Consider the following 12,438-nt stretch of genomic DNA (forward strand, 5'->3'; position numbering starts at 1 on the left):
ACACGACAAATTAATTTACAGAGGTACTTAATTTAGGACTAATTTGACATTGCTGTGTTGTGAAAATAATTTATTTTATATTTGTTGCAAGAGAAATCAACTATGAAAGAAAGCAGTTTGGCGTTTGGTACATCCTCTTCTTACCCGTCCTTACATAAACCTTTCGGCCTCGTTTGGTGGCACGGATAGGATATGACTGGATTTAATGGATTGGACTGGTTAAGACTGGACCAGACTTTGAGTCTATTGTTTGATGTTATACTTACTTTGGACTGGACTGGATAAAATATTTTTTGAAATTTTGGAAAACAGAATAGCAAAACAGAAGGGAAACAAACGAAAACATCGATTGTATGAAGCTATGAAACTTGAAAGATTCACCACAAGAAAATCTGAGCATTTTTGAAAGAAGAAATCAACCCAGATTGTGAATACCCATGGCACAACCACAACATGAATCCCCCAAAAAACAAACAAATCAACCCCAGACCATGCTAAACAAGACCAAAACGACACTCAAATTTCCCAAAACCAAACCCTATTTGCACAACAAACACCCATTTGAGATCGGTAAGAAAACCCCAGATCACCGATTTTGAGAAGGCATGAGAAAGGAGAAGAGAGGGAGAGTGAGAGGAGAGAGAAGAAGGCAAAACCATAGAACATACGATGTGAAGGAGGCTGAGGGAGATGATGAGGAGCTTGCGTTCACAAAGAGAAGAGGAGCTCGAATTCGTGAAGATGAAGAGGAGCTCACGTTCGTAGAGAGGAAGAGGAGCTTATGTTGTTGTAAACCCACATCTGAGGTTGGGTTCCAGAGCCGTAGGTATTTGGGACTTGGATCCAAGGTCCAATATCCAGTCTGTGATACAATTAAGCCCATCAAACAACAGACTAGACTCTTATCCATTTTAATTGAAATATATATAGTTCAGTCCAGCCCACCAAACAGGGCCTTCTAGTACTATATGAAACGTTGTTATAGTCAGGCCGGCCTGAGCTAGGGCAGGAAGTGCGACCACCCTAGGCCTTGGCTCAAGGAGGGCCCCAACTTTTTTTTTTAAATTTTTGGTCATTGTCAGGTATATTCAATTGTTATATAAATAAAAGAGACATATTGACATAAAGTAATGACGTCGGTGTTGGTTAGGCCTGGTTTTTAATTCAAGTCCTCCCCAAGTTCGAATCTCAGCATTGTGTGTTTCCTTCTTTTTGGGTATTCCATAGTTTCTTATAGAGAGATGTATATAAAATAAGCAGGTTCTTTTTAGTAATCCAATGCTTTTATAGACATCTCTCATTTTATAATATTATGTAGAGATACATATAAAAAAACCACATAGATATATCTCATTTTATAATATTATGTAGAGATACATCTCTCATTTTCTATTTTGTCTTTGATCCTTTCTTATATAGAGATATATATAAAATAAATGATTTTATGTAGATCTCATTTTATAATATCTACATTCACATAGATTTTTCTTGTATGGTATATATATAGGGTCTATTTTCGACGTCACCCTGGGCTGGCCCTGATTATAGTATCTCGATCGAGAATGTCTAACCAATTATCTCAGGTGGTGGCTTCCTCGGAGCCTCTTCAACACGGCGTCGCCTTGGTAGTCTTGCAAAATGGCTGCGTTGGACACACGCATCCTGTTGGCTTGATAAGTACACATGATTCTACAAAACAGATGGAGTATTGTTCACTATCGAGTAATGGAAAATTGTATCAAAGTACTTGGTACTCTTGTCGCTACACCATATAATGTTAATGGTTGGTGTCTATGCAAAGGAAAGAAGTGGAAATATTCAATTCAAAATGTCTACTTGGGTGAAATAAAACTTTTTTCTTTTCTCAATGGGTTAAATTAAACTTAGAAGCTTGCATGTTAGGCACTTGTGAATGCTTTTACAAGGAAGTTACCTCTGGACTGAGTGCATGCAACTGTCCTAACTCGTACATATAAGAAAACATTCATTCTTGTGCTGCACTTTGCCTAGAATAACTAGCATATTTTTACTTGAGATTGAATAATTGAAAAAATATAAAATAAGTATTGAATCAACCAGATTTCCATTGTGTATCTCAACCATCCGTATCCGATCTAACAACAAAGAAACAAGAGCACCCAGAAACAAAGCCACTTAAAAAGGCACTCAAAATCATTAATGGGAAGTTGAACCATTCACCCCCAATTTTTACCAATATAAGAACCACTGAACTCAAGACACATTGAGAAACAAGAACAGTTGTAGTATCTGAATCCATGAACAATGTTAGCCGCACCAATAAATGTGGTTTCATTCTTGTAAACTCAATTGGAATAACAATGGGTTGAAGACAAGCTAAATAACATATGAAATATGAGCCTAAAACAACAAAGAAAAAGGTTTAACATCAGAGAGGTTACGGTCTCCAAAAAGGAAAAATCAACACATCTGGGAAAGCCATGAACAAAAATCAAGCCTACTCAGACTCGCCTAAACACACTCATCCTTTCCACCTCTTAACTCTCATCTATATATCGGATGCCGTCTCCTGCATTTCCAAGTCAAAAAGTAGAGTAAAGGCAAATCATATTGACGATCCAAACCAAATATTCAAATAATGCACGTAGTAGGTTTTGCAATAAAGGTTCATGAATATTTTATTGTGTGGAACATGGTAAGACCACCTACCCCAAGGACGTGAGGAAAAGAGAGAGAATTTGATTTTTAAAAATGTTTTTTGGTAGAATTGAACACATGCAAGAAACATCTGTAGATACACATCATAATTAAGAAAGTGAGGTGTATGCATTACCTCTTTGGTCTACTTCGGTCTTCCTCATAGTCCATCACTCCACCAGGTTCGGAGTAAATCTCCTCGTGCCCCCGGAAGTCAGTGTCGGCCTGCTTACAGTGTGGAACTTCTGCCACAACGTAAGTAAGACACATCGACCAATATAGCCAATAACTAAACAAAAGACTCTAATAAACACATTGGTAGGTGCTGTGTGTGGGGTGAGAACAAAGTGCTCGTTCATCTAGTGATTATTTAGCTTCAGAGTAGATCATCACAAAAGCCTTGATGTGCACATTTGGTGTAGAGAAACATATCAATAAAATAAAAATCATAAAGTATTCTTTACTATGGCATGTCCAAATCATCAAGTGCAACTTGTCCACTTGATTAGGAAAGGATTATTTGGAGAAGCAATACAAAAAATAAAACTGGATTAAACTGACCTTGTGGGAAGAGGACTTCTTTACTTCTTCCACCCTATCTTCGACTTCTTTTTTGTGTTCCTTGGCCAATTCAGTCATAGTATCAGCCCACTTCATCTTCTCTTGAATCGCGATAAGAAGATTGTTTGAGGTATCCAACCTATGTTTTCACTCAGAAAATTTAGACAATTCTATTAGTTTTTTATCTAGAGAAGAAACTTCATAAATCATAAACTCAGCAGCCAAAAATCAGAACACATTACTTCATTAGATATGGGACCATGTTTTTCAGTTTTTTTGTTTTTTTCTGAATCTTCGTTGGAAAAATTGTTAGCAAATTGGTAAAAGATGCTCCATGGCATGAGATTATACACCTCACAGTCATGAAACTTTCACACAATCAGGGAAAAACATTAATGTTTTGAGATCATAATGCAGATGCCAAGAGAGGTAGAGAAACTACACCAATGCCATCAAAATCAGAGATGTTACCAGTTTGATAGTGTGTGTATCATACTCCCAAGTTGTCCAGGTCTGGGGTCTCTCCCTGCAGCAAACTGGACCTGCTTTGCACAAGATTGAATACCTAAAGGGAATGAGAAGAAACCAAAGAGAAGAAAGAGGAAAGCGAAAACAAGGAGAAAAAAAATCCAATAATTTAAAGCAAAGGCAGCAATAAAGCTCAAACCTCAAAGCACTTCCGCAGCTGGTCAAGCTTTCCTCTTACTATGCCCTAAAAGAAAACAAACCTAAAAATCACCACACATCTCATCCATAATAAAATAGTATATATAACATTACATATATATCATAAAAAGGTTATCTACACAACCAAGAAAGTAGGAATCTAGTTCATAATTTAAAAGATACTACATAAAAATAGACAAAAGGAAAAGATTATATCCATTGATTCCATTCCATCATTCATGTGTGATTACTCATTAGTTTGTTACAAATAGCTACTAGCTAGAAAATCAACTTTGTCGCGGAACAATCATTAAAGAAGCTGCTGTTTATTTCACATTTAACCCATAACATTTTAAAGTAATATTCAGACCATTGGTTTTTTTAAATAATTTGAAAACTTTTTAAAATACCTCAGACACCCCCCCCTTTTTTTAGGAGAAAAAATCACAAAAGAACACCTCTTGCATCCAGATGCGTATGTACACAACGCATGTCGCACTATATCCAAACATCAAACTTACAAAAATGTCAACAGAATACTCCAAATCTGTATCCGACAAGTGTCAAGGTGTATTGGGGGGCATCAGGGCCATATCCATATCGGATACTCTGCACCTGCAATATTAGGAATATCCGTGCTTCATCGACCAAAACTAACATTAACAACTTTCAGATATTGCTGTCCAATATTCAAAAGAATATTCTTACACAAGCGAGAACACATTTTATTTCAATGGTTGTAGAAATAATCAAATAATCATCCGCCCATATGCACACACCAAGACAGATTGGCAGAAAGACAAGGGAGAATAGTGGTTTTTCAACACATTTGATTTCAATTCTTTCACTTGGACTGTATTTGAATGATAATTCGTTAAAAGTTATCATTATTCATTCCACATCCTTCACTAGAACGCTTTGTCCATGTTTCAATATAGAACCGAAAAAAAAGAGGTAGCAGGATGAAAGAAGAATTACCGCATACATGCACTCATTAATGAGAAAATCCTCGAGCTCACGTACATTTATAACATCTAACTCCTGCATTAGTTGATCATATGGTAGTACCTGCAAAAGCTTTCAAGAATACTTAAGAAAATCGAATACACAATAGTGACCTAGAAAATCCCCAAGTGTAGCTGAATGAGGAAAAAAAACACGCTTGATGCATCAGCATTTGATTTATAACAAAAACAGGAATGGGATAAATTTCATTAGCTAATGTAGTGCTACCTTACATACTAAAAGTTATAGAAGAATTTCTCCATCATAAGGCCTTTAGCTCATGATCTGATCAATCACTAGAGTCGGGCATCAGATGACTAAGATAGGTAACACTTCTATTTTTCTGGATTTAGACCAAATAAGCTTCTGGCATTCCGTTTCAATTAACTTTTCAAATCTGCGTTTCCAGTACTTTAGCAGGCTCCATAATCTATTACAATAAGAATTCAATTTTAAGCGGTAGCGGTATTGGTAACTGCAGTCAATTTGCTCCAAGTGCAATTAAGACAAATTTATGTCCAAAGGACTTGTCCAAAAGTGATGCATTTTTCACTATATCCTTTAATTTTTTCTTTAGGATGACATTTGTTAAGCATGGAGAACATAAAGTACCAGAAGTGACACACTCCACATAATCACATTGAAACCATATAGCCTTAACCATTACTACACATTCAGAGATGTAAATCGCCAACAACTTTTGAAAAATAAGAGGATTACGCATTTGAATCATGCCTTGTTTGTCTCAGCTAGTGTAAGAACAGTGAGCTGCTTCAGCTTTAGGACTTGATCAGGGACCAATTGGGGAAGACGACTGGCATCACCTACAATTGAACTATGTTTCAGTTTCTTAAATTCCATCACAATAAGCCATAGAGAAGCTTACATAATTTTTTTTTTAAACAAAAACTCAGACAAATTTAAGGGAAGTAGTTCTCTAAAATAATAAAATTTACCATAAGGAAAAAAAAAACATAAGAAAAGAGAACCATGGATTTAATAATGTTACGGAGTTGATGACAGAGGCAATGGCGCATAAAATTATAGCTGTGTTCCCTTTTAAAATGGTCAACAGTTAACAGATGATTTCTTAAGACATTATATCCTCCAAAATTTTGGAAATTATTGTAGTGGAAATGAAAACGATTAAATGTTATGGAGTGGTATCATTTCAGCCAAACTCCAGGGACATTAAAAGAAACAGTAGTAGTTTTTTTATATAAAAAATTGAAGATAATGAAGATAAAGTTCTTTTGTTTCTTTTGTATTTTTTAACTTTTTTTTTTTCTGCACTTGGTAGTTATAGATGCTGCATATGTTTTGAATAATAAAACCATTTAACGTTCAAATATATGCAACTTGAAATATCACCATGGACCCCGAAAACTTGCGCTAAAAATACAACTACCCACCAAGAAAAAGAAGAAAACAAATAGAAGGAAAAGGAAAATCCAATAACAATTTAATTTTCTCTTCGGCTACATATGTACATCTACACGCATATATATTGAACTTCAGGTGCAGACTACGCAATGCCAACAGACCATTCCAATGGCGGCTCAATTTTTGGGTTATCTTTTTCTGATTTTTGTTTCCATGTTGCAACAGGGTTTAACACTTACATTTAGAGTTCAGGGCGTTTGATATTGTATCAGACATAGAAGCAGAAAAGAAACATTAATCAATTTGGTGCAAGAAGGCCAAAGCAATCAAACTAACAGCTAGAGATTCACTAATGAGAAAATGGACCAAAAGATGAAGCAAGTTTTGCACACTCACTCTTGTAGTCACTCCATGTTCCTTGTGAAAACAAGCGAAGCACATCCAGGCTCACAGAAGTTTCTGTTCCTTCAAGCTGCAAATGTTACAGAGTCAAAAGAACTATTCCTACAATGACACTCGTAGTATGAAAACCCAATAACAATAATAAACAATTTAATTTTCTCTTTGGCTACAACAAAATTGTGATTTAGACATTATTTGTTCATAATCAATGACCCAACTCCTAAAACAACAGAACCCTTCTCTCAACCAAAACAAGAATAACATTTCTGTTTAGCTAAGCACAACATCCCAAATAATTAAAAATTAAAAATTTACCACATCATATTCCACCACATCCATTGGCCATCATTAATTGGGAAAAAAAAAAAATACCAGTTGTAGCAGTGAGGATATCATCTCCTATTTCCTAACTTAACATTCAAATTCTCTATTCATTCTTAGTTTCTACCACCGCAGAGCAGAAAAGGAAAATTCACAACAAAACAGAGAAGGAAAGAAAAAGAAAAGAAACCTGAAGAACATTAGGAACGGCGAGAATCTCGGAGAAGGCGAAGAGAGAAGGGTGCGAGGTGGCTTCGACGACGAGGGAGCCGAGGGCAGAGCCTTCGAGAGACGAGGCTTGCTTCACGAAATGATCGATGATCTCTTCTTGCTTTTGCTCAATGTCCATCTCTAGAGCACAGAAGTAGGATCCGCAATAACGGAAAAAAATTAAAATAAAAAATGGATAGAAGACGGTGAAAAGTTCAACAGTGGAAAGTTAGGTTTTCGGTGGTTCAGAATTTGGGGGAGGAGATTGGGGAGAGAGAGAGAGAGAGAGAGAGAGAGAGAGAGGGGTTTTGGAGTGAGGAAATTGGGAAACGGTGGTGTTTGGGAGAGCGTGAGAGAGAGAGGATCTCTGAGGAACCACCACCCCAATAGAAGCTGCTGAGACTGATTCTGTTTGAAGCTATGTTTTTTTTTTTTCTTTTACAGAAGATTGCTCGGTTAGGCCGTCTCCAACGCTACAGGGGGCCAAACTCAAAAATTGGGTTTTCAGCCCAAAACAAAAAACGCCCTTGCGTGGGCCAAAATTTGAGAAGAAATGCAAAAGTCTCGGTTGGTCAGGTAGTGCCGCCGCGAAGGGTGGACCTGACCTGATTGCGTGCTATCCTCTCATCTGACAGCCTAGATTTAATCTACGTAATTGTAACAGTAAAATATTTCAATCCTGCGGCCAATATTTGTGTAAGTTTCTTTTCCTTTTCATTCCAACTTGTAAACAACTATTTTCTGTTGTTCTAAGACGATTTTGAAATTTGGTAAAGAAGTATGATAAAGATGAGTACAAGTTCCAGTATTAAAAAATATATAATATTCTATCAAATTCACTATTTATATATAAATTTTAAAAGTTTGTGATTTTAGCCTAAAAATTGTGCCCACTAATACAATGGGCCACATCTATTAGAGAAGTGGCACACAATGTGGTATAAAAATATAGTAAGTCTAGAATTTAATTATTTTTTAATATCAAAACAACCCGTATTTGCACTTCAAAATAGTGATCATGTACTTCTTTCTTGTAAATAAAAAGAAGTATGATAATAATTTTTGGAGTACCAATAACAACTCTCTTAATTCAAGTAACTAATCAGATAAGGATGTAGACTCCAGCCCCTAACACTGCGAGGTGTTATAAGCACATATTTTCTTGGCTTATTTACTGTAGTGCCCCCTGAAACTTTGGTCAAATCTCACTTTGCCCCTTGAAAGTTAAAATGACCCACTTTGCACCATTGACCAAGGTTTGATGTCCCACGTTGCCCCTCACCGTCAACTCCATCCAAAAGTCAGTTAAGTTTGATGATGTGGCAAGGGTATATTTGTAATTTCTTGCACATTGATCATTTACCACCAATCTGAGTGGGCGACGTGGCAAAATGGGGCCCACTCCACTATGACCAAAATGTTAATAAAAAAATCTTTTACATTTAAATACTTTTAAAAAATAGAAATTAATTAAACAACACAATAAAATAACATAAAACTAAAATAAATTTATAAAAAAAAAAAAAAAAAAGCAAACCCTAAACCCACCTAAATAATTGCGCCCAGAGAGTAAAATCTTTGAGACATTGGCCCCGCTCTCCCCAGCCGCCTCCATACCCACCCACCCTCTTATGGATGGCAAAAATCCCCGCGAGGGCGGGTCCCCGTCGGTTCCCCGACCCTAACGGGGGCAGATTTCGGGGCCAAACGGGTATCGGGTACGGGGATCCCCGAACTTGAAAAATCCCAGACGGGTATGAGGAGGGGATGGTATTGGCGTCCCCATCCCCGAACCCGACCTGAAAATATATATATTTATATTTAAATAAATAAATATATAATTATAATATTTATGTTTAACCCTAAGTTAACCTCCCTCTCCTAATTCTTCCTAATCTTCTCTGGATTTTCATATCGATGTGTTTTTGAATAGTTGAGTTGAACTTTATGGTTGTTGAGGCCCAAAAAATCCACGGTTAGGCCCAAATAAATTCTCGGCTTAATGCGATACCTTATCGAGAAGAAACCCAATTTGGGTACGCGAAAGTTCATCATATGCACTTACACACATGCCACGCCAAGCAAATAAGCAACACGCCACGTTACAAGCTTAAGTGGGCCTAAGCCACTCAAATACCCGGGGCTTGCTTGAGTGGGTTGTGGTATGGATGGTAATAAATCGACATGAGGCCCATTGCTGGGCCGAGAAATGGAAGTCCCGGGTTGCTTGGGAGCCTCGGAACTCAAGCCCATTTCTTAGGCCCAAACATGTGGATGAGCACAAAGAGAAAATATCCCAACCAAAAAGCCCAACTGAAATAGCCCATTAGCTTAACCAAATTAGCCCAGCACCTCAACAAAAAATAGGCCAACACTTGTTGAGGTTAGCCCATTTATTTTGACAAACCAACCCATTATCTTAGAAGGTCCATACAATTAGAAATGAGAAGCAGCAAAAGCCTCAGCCCCTTGCTGAAAAAACAGAATCCACGAAGGGGAAGTCTGAAGGTCCATTATACAAAACTATTGGGAGGGAAGGAACAAGTTTTCAAACAAAACATCCAAGGAACCAAAAGATATTGGCACGCAAGGAGCCACCCTTCGAACCAACATGTATACCAAGCTCTTTCCTTCATCAGATCTGACCATGAAGGAGGAAAAGAAAGGGAGAAAAGAAGGAATAAGGATGGCTGAAAATAGAAGTTCTCCACTGAGGCAGCTGCGGGAAGAGCATTGAGCTCCCAAAAATCCCTGATTTTGTGGGATTGGGCAGAGTGGATTTCACCAAAATAGGAGGATTGAGGGATGGGAGGAGAAAGGAAGGAAAAATCTTGGCCAAATTGGATAGAAACCATTAGGGTTTCTTGAAAAATGATAGCTTCTAGCGGCTATAAAAGAGGCCTCTTCTACCCAACCAAAAACAACACACATCTGGAGAGCAAGCTTCCTCTCTCACCTGCAAAACTCAGTAATTTCGTGCTTTGCTTGCCCATTTTTCTTCTTCTGGCAGATTGTTCCAACACTTGACAGAGTCTCTGTCAAGCTTTCTCTCCCTCCTTTCTCAGCCAAACCTCTTTGCAAACTCTCCATCTCCTACCTTAATACCATTTTTTCCCCCAAGAACACTCAGTTTTCTCTTCGGTGCTAAAGTCATGTCGATTTTGCTCCCATGCCACAAGCTTCTCATGCCAAGCCAAGAATTTATTTGTAAGCAGCCATTATTTTCGTTGGTGAAGGTAACCAAGGTGTTTCCTAAGGCTTTACAACCCTTTCGAAACATTTTGGGGTCTGATCTTTGAACTCAGACACAAGGGGGAAATTTAAGCCATTTTGCTCCTTACGGCGGCCCAGCCCATCTGTAGCTGCCGGAAGAAAAAGACCCCTGCAATAGTTAATTTGAATGATAATTTAATATGAAACTTAATGTTAAAATGTATGATAAATATTTTTTATGCAAAAAAAATCAAAGATTCAGGGCGGGTATGGGGGATAGTCCCTCGACAGGGACGAGGACGGGGATTCCCCGAAACCTATTAAACGGGGATTGGTTCGGGGATGGAGAGCGGGGACGGGGATGGTATTGTCATACCCGGCCCGTTGCCATCCCTACACCCTCTTTCCAAATATAGTACGTGAAATCTTTGATTTTGTTGAAAGTAACTTTTGTTCTTTTGTAATTTCTATCCAAATGGTAAAGCATATTGATCGTGACATTGAAATAACCTTGGCCGCGACTCTATTTTTTCCGAGATTTCGTCGGCGAGCTTCCAGTGATGGATGGTGGAGCTTCATACCGGCATAAGGCACCACCCATCCATACCCGCGACCCAACCCCGAAGCTCCTCTACCTCTCTCTCTCTCTCTCTCTCTCTCTCTCTCTCTCTCTCTCTCGCAGACCCAGCCCCCCAAGACCCAAAGCCTCTCTGTATATTTTTCTCTTTACCTTTGTGTGTGTCTCTCTCTTGCACACCCAGCCCCCCACGACCCAAACTCTCTCTATATATGTTTCTCTTTCCCTTTGTGTCTCTCCCTTGCGTAGTGCTCACGAAGTAGGGAGCCAGATTTGCTCGCGGTGGTACGCGGGCTAGGTGGAAGATCTGGGTTGACTAAGTGGAGATCTGGGATGGGTTTTCTGGAGAGATAAAATGGTGATGTGGGCTGGGAGTGGTGGTGGTGGTGCTGTGGAGAAGATGATGACTCTTGTTTTTGTTTTTATCTTTTTAAATTTTTTATTTCCAATAATGTTTTTTTTTCTATAATTTCATTCGTATATTTTTTGTTGGGATTGTATTTATTTTTAGTTCTAAGAGGAGATCTAGCCCAGATCATATGGGATGGTGGGTTGGTGCAAGATTGTATTTTAATTATTTTTAGAAATTAAGAATTAAAATATACTAAGAATATCCTATCATGTTTTTGGTTTATGTGAGGTAGCTTCCACTTTGCCAAGTCATCCACTTAAATTAGTGTGTAAATAATTCAGGTGTAGAAAATTACAAATATACCCTTGCTACGTCATCAAACTGAACGGAATTTTGGATGGAGTTGACGGCGGGGGGCAACGTGGTACACCGAACCTTGGTCAAGGGTGCAAAGTGGGTCATTCTAAGTTTCAGGGGGCAAAGTGAGATTTAACCAAAGTTTCAGGGGGCATTACAGTAAATAAGCCTATTTTCTTTGTGAAACGAAGATACCCTCCTTGAATAAGCCACTTCAATCGCAAGAAAATATCTTAGGAACCCAAGTCTTTGTTTTTGTTTTATTGGAGTGCTTATTGACTTATAAGCTAGGATCCATGTTTCTGTTAAAAAATCAAGCACATACTTTCTTTTTAAAACGAAGATCCTTGCTCGGAATAAGCTACTTCAATCCCAAGAAAATATCTTAGGATACCAAAGTCTTTGATTTCAAATTCTTTAGTCAAATGAACTTTCAATCTCTTGATTTCTTCAAGGTCATTCCCTATCATTTCAATGTCATCAACATAAACAATAATGATAAAAATTTTACCCTTTTCAAAATGTTGAAAAAATAATGTATGATATGCTTGACTCGGATGATATCCAGACTTTCTCATAATTCATGAGATTATGCCAAATGATGCCCTAGGAGATTGCTTCAAGACATATAATGCTTTCCTTAATCTACACACCTTCCCTCTAATGTGTTCATCGTAGTGTCCATGCACACCTTTTCATCTAAATCACCATGAAG

The 12,438-nt window shown here is 37.9% G+C and overlaps 1 protein-coding gene across 6 annotated transcripts; it reads right to left on the reverse strand.

Annotated features, from left to right (window-relative positions):
* Positions 1-1,399: 1,399 nt before the first annotated feature.
* On the reverse strand, positions 1,400-7,597 carry LOC110768812 (COP9 signalosome complex subunit 7). Of its 6 annotated transcripts, none has more exons than XM_088248844.1 (9): positions 7,205-7,592; positions 6,688-6,763; positions 5,644-5,732; positions 4,882-4,971; positions 3,905-3,949; positions 3,709-3,779; positions 3,238-3,376; positions 2,813-2,918; positions 1,400-1,689 (listed from the first exon to the last, which is right to left on the reverse strand). In XM_088248844.1, the coding sequence occupies exons 1-8, from the start codon at positions 7,361-7,363 to the stop codon at positions 2,847-2,849; spliced, it is 741 nt and encodes a 246-aa protein (XP_088104970.1). In that variant the 5' UTR covers positions 7,364-7,592; the 3' UTR covers positions 1,400-1,689; positions 2,813-2,846. The 6 variants fall into 6 exon arrangements, with proteins under 6 accessions (XP_088104970.1, XP_088104965.1, XP_088104968.1 ...); XM_088248839.1 differs by having other exon boundaries at positions 1,401-1,689; positions 2,813-2,901; positions 7,205-7,597; XM_088248842.1 differs by having other exon boundaries at positions 1,405-1,689; positions 2,813-2,921; positions 7,205-7,585.
* Between the last annotated feature and the right edge of the window lie 4,841 nt (positions 7,598-12,438).

Source organism: Prunus avium, chromosome 2, assembly GCF_965620075.1.
Source record: "Prunus avium chromosome 2, drPruAviu1.hap1.1, whole genome shotgun sequence".
NCBI classification, from domain to species: Eukaryota; Viridiplantae; Streptophyta; class Magnoliopsida; order Rosales; family Rosaceae; genus Prunus; species Prunus avium.